Source organism: Herpailurus yagouaroundi, unplaced genomic scaffold, assembly GCF_014898765.1.
Source record: "Herpailurus yagouaroundi ecotype Mexico unplaced genomic scaffold, PumYag 190, whole genome shotgun sequence".
NCBI lineage: Eukaryota > Metazoa > Chordata > Mammalia > Carnivora > Felidae > Herpailurus > Herpailurus yagouaroundi.
This window is the reverse complement of record NW_024412421.1, coordinates 10,454,559-10,469,099: the sequence shown is the minus strand read 5'-3', so window position 1 is coordinate 10,469,099 and position 14,541 is coordinate 10,454,559. Positions and strand designations below refer to the sequence as shown.

General features: G+C 50.0%; 1 protein-coding gene across 2 annotated transcripts in view; it reads right to left on the bottom strand.

Moving 5' to 3' along the window:
* CCL22 (C-C motif chemokine ligand 22) overlaps positions 1-3,227 on the bottom strand; it is a 6,229-nt gene extending 3,002 nt beyond the window's left edge. The window contains exons 1-2 of one of the 2 annotated variants that reach the window (XM_040498105.1): positions 3,042-3,227; positions 1,504-1,627 (exon numbers count right to left, since the gene is read on the bottom strand). In XM_040498105.1, coding sequence (XP_040354039.1) covers positions 1,504-1,627; positions 3,042-3,114 — 197 coding nt within the window. In that variant the 5' untranslated portion in view covers positions 3,115-3,227. The remainder of the gene's footprint in view (positions 1-1,503; positions 1,628-3,041) is intronic. The other variant, XM_040498106.1, reaches the window with a different exon arrangement.
* Between the last annotated feature and the right edge of the window lie 11,314 nt (positions 3,228-14,541).

Here is a 14,541-nt window from a genome sequence, read left to right as displayed (position 1 = left end):
CCCCCCCCCCCCCCCCCCCAGCCCTGCTCCCTTCCTGCCTCTGAAGAGCTTGTCCATGAAGCTAGAAGCTCTGGCTATGTCAGGCATCGAGCATCACACCCTCCACTTACTATTACTGTGCCCTGTGACACTCAAGAGGCCCCAAAACCTCTCTGGGCCCATTTCCTCACCTGCAAAAAGGGGATCATAACACTACCTACAACATAAGGCTGTTTCAAGGATTAAATGAGTTCATATTAATAAAGTGGTTGTAACAGTGCCTGCACTTAGCAAGCACTCTCTACATGTCTGATAAATAAAAATAAATGAAGGTGATCACTTCTGTTACACTGATGGGGAAACGGAGGCTCAGAGTCAAAGTGACAAAAACCCACTTCAGCCTTCTTTGTTATTCACCTGCAGCCCCCCCCCCCCCCCCGCCCACCGTGAGGGATGGTCAAGAAGTAAGGAGGAGCAAATGAAGACATAATGAAGGAGCCCCGAAGGGGGTCATGAGCCCCTAAGCCCAGACACCCTGGTGAGGGGCTTGGCAGGCCGCAGTCTGGAGGAGCTGGAGCCCCAGGGACAGGCCCCGTCACTTGGCCAGTGGCAGGCACAGGCCCGGGCTCCAGGCTAAGGAAAGGGAAGTAAAGAAATGGAGGAAAAGAGGCAAAGGAGAAAAAGAACCCCAGGAGAAAGCCCTGGACAAGGACCCAGGAGTCCTGGTTCCAACAGGGCAGCCTGGAGCAAATCACTTCCCCTCCCTGCACCTCTTTGTCCATTCGTAAAACGGAAACAGAGGCGCTCAGCCGGTTGAGCGTCTGACTCTTGATTTCGGCTCCGGTCGTGATCTCCCGGTTTGTGAGATCGAGCCCCTCCTCGGGCTCCCTGCTGACAGCGCAGGGCCTGCTTGGGGTTCTCTCTCTCTCTCCCTCGCTCTCTGCCCCTCCCCCACTGACACTCTTTCTCGGTCTCTTTCTCAAAGAAATAAACTTAGAAAAAAAAAAAAAACAGAAATAATCGCGCTCCTAGTAGTTCTGCGGGGAGGGTTACCCGAGTTAGCACGGTCACCCCAGAACCACGCCTGGCCGTAGGACGCGCTCTCTGTCACCTCAGCCTTCTTCTGGTAAGAATAGGCTGCCTCCGCCAACTCCCAGGGTGCTGGGGAGGATGGGCCCCAGATGCTTCTGATGGGAGCACCCCGCGCTACGGCTCTGCGCTGCCTCCACGCACTAGGCACTGGATTGTGTAAACCGCCAGCTGGTGCCCTGCTCATTCAGCTCTGCATCCCGGAACCCGGCAGGCCGCCTGGCAGGCAGTAGGCGTCCAAAATAATTTGTTGAATGATCGCATGATTTTTTTTTTTTTTTCTCGGTACACCCCCAGGCTGGGCCGAGCCGTTTCAAGGACGGAGACCAGCTGCACTCCTCCCGTCCTAGGGTCTGCCCACCCACCTGCTCCTGGGCCCTCCTGAGCCAGCCCGGCAGGCTCTCCAAGCCCCTGCGTCCCCAGCTCCGTACTCACACCACGCCGGGCCTCCGGCAGGAGTCTGAAGTCCAGTAGAAATACTTCAGCATGCGAGAAGGCAGGGGGTGGCGGAAGTAGTCTCGGCAGCAGACGCTGTCTTCCACGTTGGCGCCGTAGGGGCCTGGAGGAGGGAGACGTGCAGAAGACTCACCGGCGGGGCACAGACGGGTGGCTCTCAGCCCCAGCCTCTGAGCCGGCATTTCTGTTCCCGTGTGGCAGGCCGGTGCCCGGAGGACTCCGAGTCCCCGGAGTCCCCATTCTCGGGGTCTCTGAGGGACACTGAGGGCCCAGTGTCTCCGATCCGGGTCGGTCAGGTGGAGGCAGGGGGATTCACAACCACTGAGATTCAACGATGCCCGGGACCTCTAGGCGGGACCCAGAGACTCTGCACAGGACGAAGCCCTGGCTACTGCAGGCGAGGTCCGTGGGCCAGCGCTATCAGTGTCACCTGGAGCTTGTCAGAAATGCTCGGCGCCCAGCCCCGGCCCTGCTGAGTCCCACGCGCGTCTTGACGAGTCCCCGGGCAATCCAAGAAGTCTGCTGCGGCTCACGCCTCCCGTGACCTTCACGGTGCACGCGGGGAGGCTGAGATCCAGAGAGGGAGACGATTTGCCCAGAGTCACACAGCGGGACTCTGGAGAGTCAGGATAAGGACTCGGGCAGAGTCCAGTCATGCAGACCTGGGTACGGGGCCTGCTCTGCCCTGAGTCACCAGGCCTTCCTGGGCAAGTCATTTAACGTCTCCGAGGCCCAGTTTCCTCCTCCGGTGGAAGGGGTGATAATGGCACCAAGTTATGGGGCCTTCGATGCAGGAAAAGCCCTCAGGAAACCCAAAGACGGCTGCCCGTCTCCCAGCCCAGTGCTCGTGCCCTTATCCAACACAGGGCAGGAGGATTTACACTGAGATGGAGAAGGGAAGGGAAGGCCTCGGTGTTGAGGGCAGGTTCTGGAGCAAAAATGTAGTGGTAGAAGAGCAGGACCAGTTTTCCAAGGGGACATCCCTCATGCCAGCTCCTTCCTTGTCCCATCCCACATGGCTCCTTCTGGTGGCTCCTTCTCCACACCCCAAGCAACCTATGCTTGAGTTCTCTGGAGTAGAAGGACAGCAGGCCATGTCCACCACAGCCCCCCACCCAGCCGAGACAGATCCTAGACTCCAGGCCTTCAAGACTACCCATTTAGGGCGCCTGGGTGGCAGTCGGTTAAACATCCGACTCTTGATCTCGACTCAGGTCACAGTCTCAAGGTTTGTGAGTTCGAGCCCCGCATCAGGCTCTGTGCTGTTGGCACAGCACTTGTGCTCATGCTCCCTCTCTCTCTCTCTCTGTCAAGATAAATAATAAACTAAAAAATAAAAGACTACCCATTTAACAGATGTGTAAACCGAGGCCCAGAGAAGCCACATGACTAGTCCGGAGCCAGCGGCAGACCGGGGTCATCTGCTCTCAGTCCGCTCCTCTTTCCGCTACATGAGGAAGATACCCCAGTGTCTGACCCTGGCCTCTACGGGAAGTCCTCCCTCTCCCCAGCCTCACCTGCCTCAGTTGCCTGAAGTGTCATAGCAAGGAGGACAAGCACAGCCAGGAACAGAATCTTCAGGCTGGCCATGCTCTTGTCCTATGTGTCCCAGCTCAGGTGTCTGTAATCACCGGATGACAGGAGGGCCGAGTATTTAAGCACTTCGCGACACCCACGAGCCCCAGACACTCTTAGTCACCGGTGGGTCCAGAATCTCTGACATTCACATTACGAAAGAAGAACTCCCGCTTCCTCCAAATAAAAGGAAATTCTCTGTGGCTTGGAACAGCTCAGAGGGGACCCCCACCTTGTCCTTCCCTCTGGGTCTCAAGAGACTTGCAAAATCCCCCTTGAGCTGGGCCTCTTAGAGGCCTGTGCTCCCCAGAGTCCTCACACTGTAGGGCCTTCACCATGTCGCTGGATATCTCCGGGATCAGTTCACCCATCTGGAAATGGGGGAGATGGTTTCACAAGCCTACCTATTTACCCCAGTGGTTGTTTGTAGGGCAAGTGAGAATGTGGACAGGAGCTGCCCAGACCTTAACCCTCACCTGGAACAGAGGCCCATCTGTACCCTTGATGAACTTCATCACTGATCTGTCTTCAAAAGGAGAGGCGTGAGAATCCCCTGGGCTGGTTTCTGTGGCCATTACTAGCGTCTTCCGCCGCTTCTCCCCAAATCCCAACTTGGCCCAATGCGTGATCCCCTCAACAGTTTCAGAGAGCTTCCACACGTTTCCATCTTGCCTGTTCTTTCTTCCCGGTGGTCTCCAAGCTCTTCCTCACCCATTCCCTTCTCCATCTCTCACCATATCCCACTGATTCTACTTCCTACGTGTCTCTTGGATCTGTCCCCTTACTTCCGTCCCCATTGTCACTGCCCAGTCCAGGCCACCTCCACCTTGGGCTCAGATGCTGGCCCCCAATCCCCTCTCCACACCACAGTGGCCAGAGTGTGGCCCAGATTCAGTGCGCAGGCCTCTCTCCTGTTTCAAAACCCAGCTCTGGCTCTTTGGCCTGAGGACAGAGCCCAAGCTCCTGACTGTGGCCCTCAAGGCCTCCTTTCCAGACATGCTCCCTTCCACACCGGTCTCCCTCCCCTAAGAGATCACACCACACTCCCCATAGTTCCTCAAAGAGGTCTACAGACTGTCCCTGGCCATCAGTGCCCTTTCTGCTTCCCTACCACACGAACTCCTACTCGTGCATCATTTGAAATGTCACCTTCTAGGTAAGCACACCCCCTCAGGACTTGAAAGTTCAGTGGGGTGACTTGGAACATGGGCCTGAGCAGATTATGTCAGGTTTTGTCCTTCTCATACCCCTTCCCAGAAGCCAAACTCTACCTCTCGGAAGGCGAGGGTCTATTGTTATTTGTGTTGGTATTCCCAGGGTCCACTGAGAGTGGGATACACTGTGGGTGCCCAGAACACATCTAATGAAGGAGGAAACTGCAGCTCAGAGAAAGAGGGGATTTACCCAAGGTCACACAGCCAGTAAGTGGCTGAGCCAGCCTTGGAATTCAGGACTCACCACTCCATTTGCAAAGGAGCCCATCCATTCATTTATCCATTCATTCAGCATGTATTTAATGAGCCCTGTGGTGGATAAAATAATGGTTCTCCCAATGTGCCCACATCTTAATTCTGAAACCTGTGAATATGTGACCTTACAGGGTAAAGACGACTTTGCAGATGTGTTTCAGTTAAAGAGGGTAAAATAGGGAGACTTCCTGGATTCTCTGGGTAGGCCCAGCGTAATCACAGAGTCATTATAAGAGTGGGTCAGACTCAGCAGGAGACGGAGTGACAGAAGCAGAAGTCTGGGCGACACAGGACTGTGAGCCCAGGAGTGCCGGCAGTCTCTGGATGCAGGAAAAGGCAAGGAAACAGATTCCCTCCTAGAGCTTCCAGAAGGAACACAGTCCTTCCAACGCCTTCATTTCCATCCACTGAAACTAATTTAGGACTTCGGGCTTCCCGAACCGTAAGATCATAAGTTTGTGTAGTTTGAAGCCACTAAGTTTGTGGTCATGTCTTCCAGCAGCAAGAGGGAACTAATGCAAGCCCCTGTCGTGTGCCAAGTGCATTGCCAGGATCTGGGACACGCCAGGGAACAGGTCCCTACTATTGTAGATCTTACCCTGGAGGCTGATGGTAAGCAGGCACACACCAAACGGGGTATAATATCAGGCTATGGGGAGCGCCAGGAAGAAAATCAAACAGAGAACAAGAGACCATGACTACAGGGAAACGTTTGGGCCTCTATGAAAAGGTGACATTCGAGCTGACATCTAGAAGATACCAAGGAGCCTGCCAGGGAGGAGAAGGCAAGTGCTAAGGCCGTGGCAGGGTGAGAGAGGGCTGAGCAGCTGGGGCAGAGAGGTTGGGGAGCAGGTGGTGGCCAGGTGGGAGAGGTGGGCAGGGGCGGGCAGAGCCTGGCAGCGGCTATTCCTATGAGCCTCCTAACGGAGATGCACCTTCAGTGCACGGCATCGCCTGGGAAGACCTCTTGGCAAAAGATGTCACCCAAAGCCGGCCACAGAAGGACAGATACTGTATGATCCCACTCCGATGAGGTTGCTCGTAGTCAAATTCACAGAAACGGACACTAGAATGCTGGTCGCCAGGGACTGGAGGGAGGAGGGATTGGTTAGTGCTTAATGAGTCCAGAGTTTCAGTCTGGGAAGATGAGAAAGTCCTGGAGAAGGACGGTGGTGATGGTTGCACAACTATGTGAATGTACTTAATGCCACTCAAAAATGGTTAAAATGGTATGTTTTATGTGGTATATATTTTACCAATTAAAAAAAAGAGAGAACAGGGGCACCTAGCTGGCTAGGTCAGAGGAGTGTGCAACTTTTTTTTTTTTAATGTTTATTTATTTTAGAGAGAGAGCGCGAGTGGGGCAGGGGCAGAGAGAGACGGAGACACGGAATCCGAAGCAGGCTCCAGGCTCTGAGCTGTCAGCACAGAGCCCGACACGGGGCTCGAACTCACGAACTATGAGATCATGACCTGAGCAGAAGGCGGATGGATGCTTAACTGACTGAGCCACCCAGGCACCCCAATAAATAACTCTTAAAGAAAACAAAAGCATGTGAAAAGATGCTCCACATCATACGTCGTCAGGGACATACTAATTAAAACAACAATGCGATACTCCTACGTACCGATTGGAATGGCCAAAATCCAGACCGCACACTGGCAACACCAAATGCAGGCGAGAATGCGGAACAATGAGAACTCCCATTCATCGCTGGCGAGGATGCAAAATGGCACAGCCACTCTGGAATGCAGTTTGGCAATTCCTCACAAAACTAAACACACTCTTACCATAGGATCCAGTGAGCGCGCTCCTCAGTATGGGTAAATACCAAGACAAGTTACTTCTGTCTGCAGAAAGGCCTACGGTATCGCGGTTTTATTCATAAATGCCAAAACTTAGAAGTAAGCAAGATGGGGGTACCTGGGTGGCTCAGTCAGTCAAGTGTCGCTCTCTTGATTTCAGCTCAGGTCGTGATCTCACGGTTCATGGGACAGAGCCCCACGGAGGGCTCTGCGCGGACAGCACGGAGCCTGCTTGGGACTCCCCCCCTTCTTCTTTGCCCCTTCCCCACTTGTGCACAAGCACTCTCTCTCTCTCCCTCAAAATAAGGAAATAGACATTAAAAAAATCTTTAAAACATTAAAATATTAAAAAAAAAAAGAAGTAACCAAGATGTCTTTCAGTAGGGGAATGGATAAAGTGTGGCATATCAAAACAATGGAATATTATTCAGTGCTAAAAAGAAATGAGTTACAATGAGATCTCAGGCCATGAAAAGACATGGAGGAGTCTTAAATTTACTTAAATGTTACGAAGTGAGAGAAGCCAGTTTGAAAATGCTGCATGCTGTATGATTCCAACTATATGACAATCTGGGAAAGACAAACTATGGGCACAGTTACAAGACCAGCGTTTGCCAGAGGGTTAGGGTTAGGGAGGAGAATAGAGAATAGGGAAATAGAGCACAGAGGACATTTAGGGCAGTGGAAATACCGTGCATGATACTGCATCGATGGATATGTGTCATTAGCATATTTTTATCCAAAGCCATAGAAAACACAAAGCCAAGAGTAAACCGTAATGTAAACTATGTGCTAACGACGTGTCAGGATAGGTTTACCTGTGGTAACAAATGGACCACTCTGGTGCGGGATGTTGATAACCCGGGGAGCTAGGCATGTGTGGGGGCAGAAGGTGTATGGGAATTCTCTATACCTTCCTCTCAATTTTGCTGTGAACTTAAAAATGAGCTCTAAAAAAGTCTTCAAAAAAAAGAAAAGAATCCCATCAAGTTTCTAATCCTAACTCCCAGTTTATAAGAAGTACAGAGGCTAGAGCACGATAAATAGCCCCATGAGAAGACAGACATGTCTGGAAGGTGGAAACTTCCAGACCCTCTACAAGATAACTATCCTGGGATCAACAAAAAGTCAATGCTGTTTTTTAAAAAAAAGCGGATAGAGACATTTAAGGTTAAAGAGATTTAAGAGACATAGCCGAATATGTGCAATATGTAGACTTTGACTGAATTCTAGTTTTGGAAAAACAGCTATAAAAGACCTTCTGGGGGTGACCAGCTGGCTCAGGAGGTTAAGCTTCTGACTTTGGCTCAGGTCATCATCTCACTGAGCCTGCATCAGGCTCACTGCTGTCAGCACAGAGCTCGCTTTGGATCCTCGGTTGCCCTCTCTCTGCCCAACCCCCATTCCTGTACACATGCTCTTGCTCTCTCTCTCTCTCTCTCTCTCAAAAATAAACATTAAAGGAGCACCTGAGTGGCTCAGTCAGTTGATCGCCTGACTTCAGCTCAGATCATGATCTCACCATTTGTGACTTCGAGCCCGCATCGGGCTCACTGCTGTCAACGCAGAGCCCGCTTCGGATTCTCTGTCCCCCTCTTTCTCTGCTCCTCCCCCACTCAAGTGTGCTCTTTCTCACAAATAAAATAAATATTCAATAAAATAAAATAAAATAAAATAAAATAAACATGAAAAAGACCTTTTAGGGACAAATGGGGAAAATTAAATATTAGATTATATTAGGGTTTTATTGTTGACCTTCTTAAGTGGAATAAAGACTTTAAGAATATGTAGGAGGGTGTTCTTGTTCTTAAGAGATGCACACTAAAGTATTTGGGGGTGAAGATCGTGATGACCTTACTTTTGAAGAGTTCTTGTTCAGGGGAAATATATGTGTGTGTGTGTATGTTTATGTGTATATATAGATGTGGGTGTATATATAGATATATGAGTATACGTGTGTATATTTGCATGTGCATGTGCAATACATGTGTGTGTGTATGCATATTGCATATATGCGTGTTGTATGTATGCATATATGTGTGTTTGTATATGCAGATGTATGTGTATAAGGGTACATGTGTATATGTTTATATATGTATGTGTATGTATATGTGTGTGTGTACACATATATATGATTGTGTATGTCTATGTATTTATATATGCATATTGATATCCCAGAGATAGAAAGAGAGAGACAAAGTGAGTATAGCACAATATTAACAACGTTGCAGCTAGGTAGTGGATGGGCTAGTGATCATTGAACTACAAAATTCCCAAGCATGTAAGTGTCCCTTTAAAAACGTGAGGAGAAAAGAAGAAACGTTTTTTAAATGTGGCAGTCATCCCGTGAAAACTTAGCCGTCATTGGAAAATTGCAAGTAACAGGCAGAGAACCGGTCTGGTGGTTCTTCATCTGAACCCGGGGTTTTCTGACATGGGGCCCTCCAGCACTGAGGCCCCTCCATGGGTGGGCACAGGGGCTCCCCCTGGAGAGCACCTGCATCCCCAGGGACTCAGCAGGGCCTCAAGCCCTTCCTGCTGGCTCAGCCTCTGCCACCCCATCACCCCCTTTGCCTGTGGCTGGGAAGGAAGGTGAGCCACACCGGCAGCCAGCCAGCCTCTGCTCCCCCAGTGCCCTTGGCCTCCCTGGAGCAGGAGCCGAGGCAGGTACAGCGTTCAAGGAGCCCTGAGTTCCCAGGCAGGGCTCAGGGGACCAACTTTCAAAGAAAGGAAAGGGGAGTTCCTCTCAGGGCTGAAGGTGGGAATCACCAGCGGTTGCCCATGAAGGGGACATTTTCTCTCCTCCTAGGGGGCGGCTGATGCTGCCCCTAGCCTTCTGAGCTGGCTCTGAAAAGCTCCCAGATCAGATCCTCTCGCTAAACTTCCTTCGTTTAAGTTAATTTTTGGTTATTAAAAAATACATGAAGGTGGAAACAACTCAAATGTCCACTGACAAGCGAACGGATAAACAAAGTGTGGTATGTACACATAACAGAATCTCATTCAGCCTTAAAAAGGAAGGAAATTCTGGGGCACCTGACTGGCTCCGTCAGTTAAGTGTCCAACTCTTGATTTTGACTCCAGTCACGATCTCACGGTTCGTGAGATCGAGTCCGGAGTCCAGCTCTGCACTGGTAGCACGGAGCCTGCTTGGCATTGTCTCTCTCTCTCTGCCCCTCCTCCATTCGAGATCGCGCACGCGCTCTCTCTCTTCCTCTCAAAATAAATAAATAAATATTTTTTTTAAAAAAAAGGAAGGAGATGGGGCGCCTGGGTGGCTCAGTCAGTTAAGCACCCGGCTTCGGCTCAGGTCACGATCTCATGGTTTGTGAGTTGGAGCCCCGCTTCGGGCTCTGTGCTGCCAGCTCAGAGCCTGGAGCCTGCTTCGGATTCTGTGTCTCCCACTCTCTGCCCCTCCCCCATTTGCACTCTGCCTAGAAATAAATAAAAATTAAAAAAAAAAAAAAAAAGACAAATGCTGTGATGATTCTACTTGTATGAGGTACCGAGAGGTAGTCAAGTTCACAGAGACAGAAAGTGGCATGGTGGGTGCCAGGGGCTGTGGAGGGGCGGGGATGGGATGTTTGATAGGACAGCGCTGGTGGGGAGACAGAGAAGTTCTGGAGATGGATGGTGGCTGTGATGGCACAACCACGTGAGTGTACTTAGTGTCACGGAACTGTGCACCTGAAATGGTTAAAATGGGAACTTTTATGTTATGCTTATTTTACCACAATAAAGGTTTATGTGATTACATACAAATGTGCATTTGCATAAATACCTAGTTTAGACCCCATGGGTTGGCCCCTGGGGCAAGAGCGGGGTATTGGGTATGTATGGGTGGGTGTTCAACGGAGGGGAGACTTAACTTTCCACCAAATATCCTTTTGTAGGATTGGAAATTTTTTTTCCATGTACATGATTGAGTTACTCAAAAAGATACCATTTTGGGGGGTGCCTGAGTGGCTCAGTCAGTTAAGCCTCTGACTTCAGCTCGGGTCATGATCTCACAGTTGGTGAGTTCAAGCCCCACGTCAGGCTCTGTGCTGTCAACACAGAGCCCACTCAGATCCTCTGCCTCCTTCTTTCTCTGCCCCTCCCCCTGCTCGTTCTCTCTCTCTCTCTCTCTCTCTCTCTCTCTCTTCCTAAATAAATAAAGAAATAAACTGTGCTGATAGCTCAGAGCCTGCAGCCTGCTTTGGATTCTGTGTCTCCCTCTCTCTCTGCCCCTTGCCTGCTCACACTCTGTGTCTCTCTCTTTCTCAAAAATAAATAAACATTAAAAAAATTTTTTTAATAAACTTAAAAGAGGGGCGCCTGGGTGGCGCAGTCGGTTAAGCGTCCGACTTCAGCCAGGTCACGATCTCGCGGTCCGTGAGTTCGAGCCCCGCGTCGGGCTCTGGGCTGATGGCTCAGAGCCTGGAGCCTGTTTCCGATTCTGTGTCTCCCTCTCTCTCTGCCCCTCCCCCGTTCATGCTCTGTCTCTCTCTGTCCCAAAAATAAATAAAAACATTGAAAATAAATAAATAAATAAATAAAAAATAAAAAAAAAATAAACTTAAAAGATACTTTTAAAAAAGAGACCATTTTTAATTTATGCAGCACAAAACAGATAGACTCAGAAGTAATTCTCCCACCTCTGCCTACCACCCCCTCTCTGGGTTTTATTTGTTTCCCTCAGAGAAAAACACATTGAATGATTTCCTGTTGGCCCCTCAGAAATACTGCATGTGGGGTGCCTGGGGGGCTCAGTCAGTTAAGCATCAGACTTCGGCTCACTCAGGTCATGATCTCACGGCTTGTGAGCCTGAGTCCCAGGTCGGCCTCTGTGTTGACAGCTCAGAGCCTGGAGCCCACTTTGGACTCTGTATCTCCCTTTCTCTCTGTTCCTCCCCTGCTCACACTCTGTCTTTCTCTCCTTCAAAAATAAACATTCAAAACAAAAATTAAAAAAAAAAAAGGAAATACTGCATGTATATGCAAGCACACATATAAAAGCATTTCTTTGAAAGTAACGGAAGAGAGGGAAGGAGGGCGGGAGGGCAGGCGGGTACAGTAAATACGAAAAGACTGTTCTGCACCGTGTCTTTGGCACCCGAAATGCATCTTGGAAGCAGTGCCCTGCAGTGCATCAGGTACATCGTTCTTTCCAATGGCTGTGTGCTTTCCCACTGTATGGATATACCAAAATGTATATGGCCAGTCTTCTATTGATGGACATTTTGGGTTTTTCCAGTCTTTTTCACTTACATAAAAAAAAAAAAAAGCCAAAATAAATTTTGGCTTACAAAGCTTACAAAGGGGAATGCATCTGGCGGATGGATTCCTAGAAGTAGACTGACCGGGCTTTGGTTTCCACTGAGATGCGAAGAGAAAGTCCCTGCCTCGAACCGCTGCCTGGGAGCTTCCCCTTTCTAGCAAAGGCGGGAGTGGGGGGTGGCCCAGGAGGGGGCTCCACGTGGGGCTGTGAGAAATCACCAGGTCCCTGATTTTGGAGTGGCTGTGGGCCCCACCCCGCCCTGAAGCCTCGTGGGGGGCATCCTGCCATCCCCCCAACTTGGCTGGGTGAAGATCGGCGCCTCAGTTTTCCCCGGAGCCGGAAGGAAGGATGGGCACGTCTAACTGAGGCACGGGGCAGCGCGCTGGCAGTTCTGGGCGCTTGTGGGCAAAGAGAGTCAGTCAAGAGCCCAACCAGGAGGCAGGGTCTTTGAAGGTCCAGGCCACCACCTGGGCCAGACAAACAGACGATGAGGCAAGTGGGAAGTCCTGATATGGACAGAGAGGGGTGGGGAGGAAGAAGTAAAAGACTTGGGGCCGCTAAGATGGTGACGATGTTGGCCCCCCCACCCCCCGAATGTTGCTTTCTGAGTCCCAGGTGTACCGGGTCTTGTACCTTACATTCACTGTCTCCCCGTCTCCCTTCAACCACACTTAGAAGGGGCCACTGTTGGCATCCCCCCTTCTCAGTTAAGGAAACGGAGATTAAGGTCACATAAGGACAGAGACAGTCAGAGCCAGCGAGTGGTGGGGCTTGTATTTGCGCTCGGGTCTGACACCAGAGCCCAGCTGCACTCTAACCGCTCACCGTCTGCAGCCGTGGTCGGATTAGGCACAGAAGCACCAGGGACCGTCGCAAGCCGCGCGTGGAGTTTGTCTCAGCCGGGTGCAGCCTGAGTTACCAACGCCTCGGATGAGGAACCGAGGCTCAGAGACCGGAAGCCATCTGCTGGGGCCACATGAGGGAGTCTGGATTCGATCCTAGGTTTGGTGTTTTTGTTAAGATGCTCTTCACATACTGTAAAGGTCACCCTTTAAAAGGGCCTCTACTTCCGTGGCTCTAAAGATATTCACAAGGTGTGTAACCACCTTCACTATTTAATTCCAAAACGTCTTCATTACCCCAGAAAGAAGCACTGAATCCATGAGCAGTCACTCTCCAATGTCCCCTGTCCCCAACGCCTGATAGCCACTCACTTATTCTCTGTCTCTACGCGTTTGTCTTTTGAGGGCACTTCACAGAGAGGAAACCTCGAAACACGTGGCATTTTGTGTCCGGCTTCTTTCTTAGCCTGACTTCTCAAGGTTCACCCGTGCTGTCGCTTGTATTGCTACCTCATTCTTTTTTATGACTGAATAATATCTTCTTGCGGACCTACCATCTTCTGTTCATCCATTCATCCATTAGCGGACGTTTGGGCTGTTCCCACGTCTTGGCTATCGTGAACCATGCTGCTGTGAACGTTGTGTCCGAGCTTTCGCGTGAGTGTGTATTTTCAGCTCTTGGGGCTGTGTAAGGAGGAGTGGAATTGGGGTGTCATGTGATAATTCTACGTTTAACTCTTAGAGGACCTGCCAGACGGTTTCCAAGGAGGCTCCTCCGTATTAGATTCCTTCCGGCAATGCCTGAGGCTCCAGTTATTCCACTCCCATGCCAACCCTACAGCCCCCCTAGTGGGTGTGCAGTGATACGTCGTCGTGGTTTTGATGTATGTTTTCCTAATGACTAATGATGCTGAGCGTCTTATCATGTGCGTGTTCGCCATTTGAATGTCTTCTCTGGAATGTCTATTCATGTCCTTTGCCCTTTTCTTTTTTTTAGTATTTTATTTTCAAGTGAACTCCACCCCCAACATGGGGCTCACGCTCACGACCCCGGGACCAAGGAGTCACATTCTCTTCTGACCGAGCCAGCCAAGTGCCCCCGTCCTTTACTGATGTTTAAATTGGGTCGTTTGTCTTTTTGGTGTTGGGTTGTAACCGTTCTTCGTGTTTCCTGATCCTAGATCCTTATTGTCTCCCATTCTTTGGCTTGTCTTTTCACTTCACTGATAGGGTCCTTTGGAGCACCAAAGTGTGTAATTGTGATGACATCCAATGTATCTACTGTTTCTTGGATTATTTGTGCTTTAGGCGTCATCTCTAAGAAACCATTGCTGTATCCAAGGGCATGAAGACTTATCCTTATGTTTTCTTCTAAGAGTTTATATTCTTACCTCTTTCATTTTGGTCTTAGATCTATTTTGAGTTAACCTTTGTATATGATGGGAGGTAGGGGTCCAACTTCATTCTTTTGCAGCTGTGCCAGCGTCACTGGTTGAAAAGACTACGGTTTCCCCCACTTTATTGTCTTGGCACCTTTGGGGCACCTGGGTGGATCGGTTGATTGAGCATCTCTTGATTTCAGCTCAGGGCATCATCTTGCAGTTCACGGGATTGAGCCTTGCGTCGGGCTCCGAGCCGACTGCGTGAAGCCCGCTTGGGATTCTCTCTCCCCCTCTTGTAATTGTCTTGGCACCTTGTCAAAAGTCACTTGTATGCAGTAATTTCTGGACTCTCAGTTCTAGTCTATTGAACTTCCTATCTATCCTTAGGCCAGTACTACACCGTCTTGATTACCGCCCGCGATTACCACCCTACCGCCCTTACAGCCTCTTTTTTTTTTAATCTTTTAAATTTTCACATGAGATCTTTCAAACATACAGAAAAATAAAATAAATCTTGGGACCCACAATCTAGATTTAATGGGAGTTGATACTTTGCTATCTTTTGGTTTGTATTTTGGTTCATTTCTCTCTCTTTCTTCATGAAGAAGTAAAATATTTGCAATACAACCAAAGCTACCTTACCCCTACGCCCATCCATCTCCCCTCCCTTGCTTTCCAAGTGT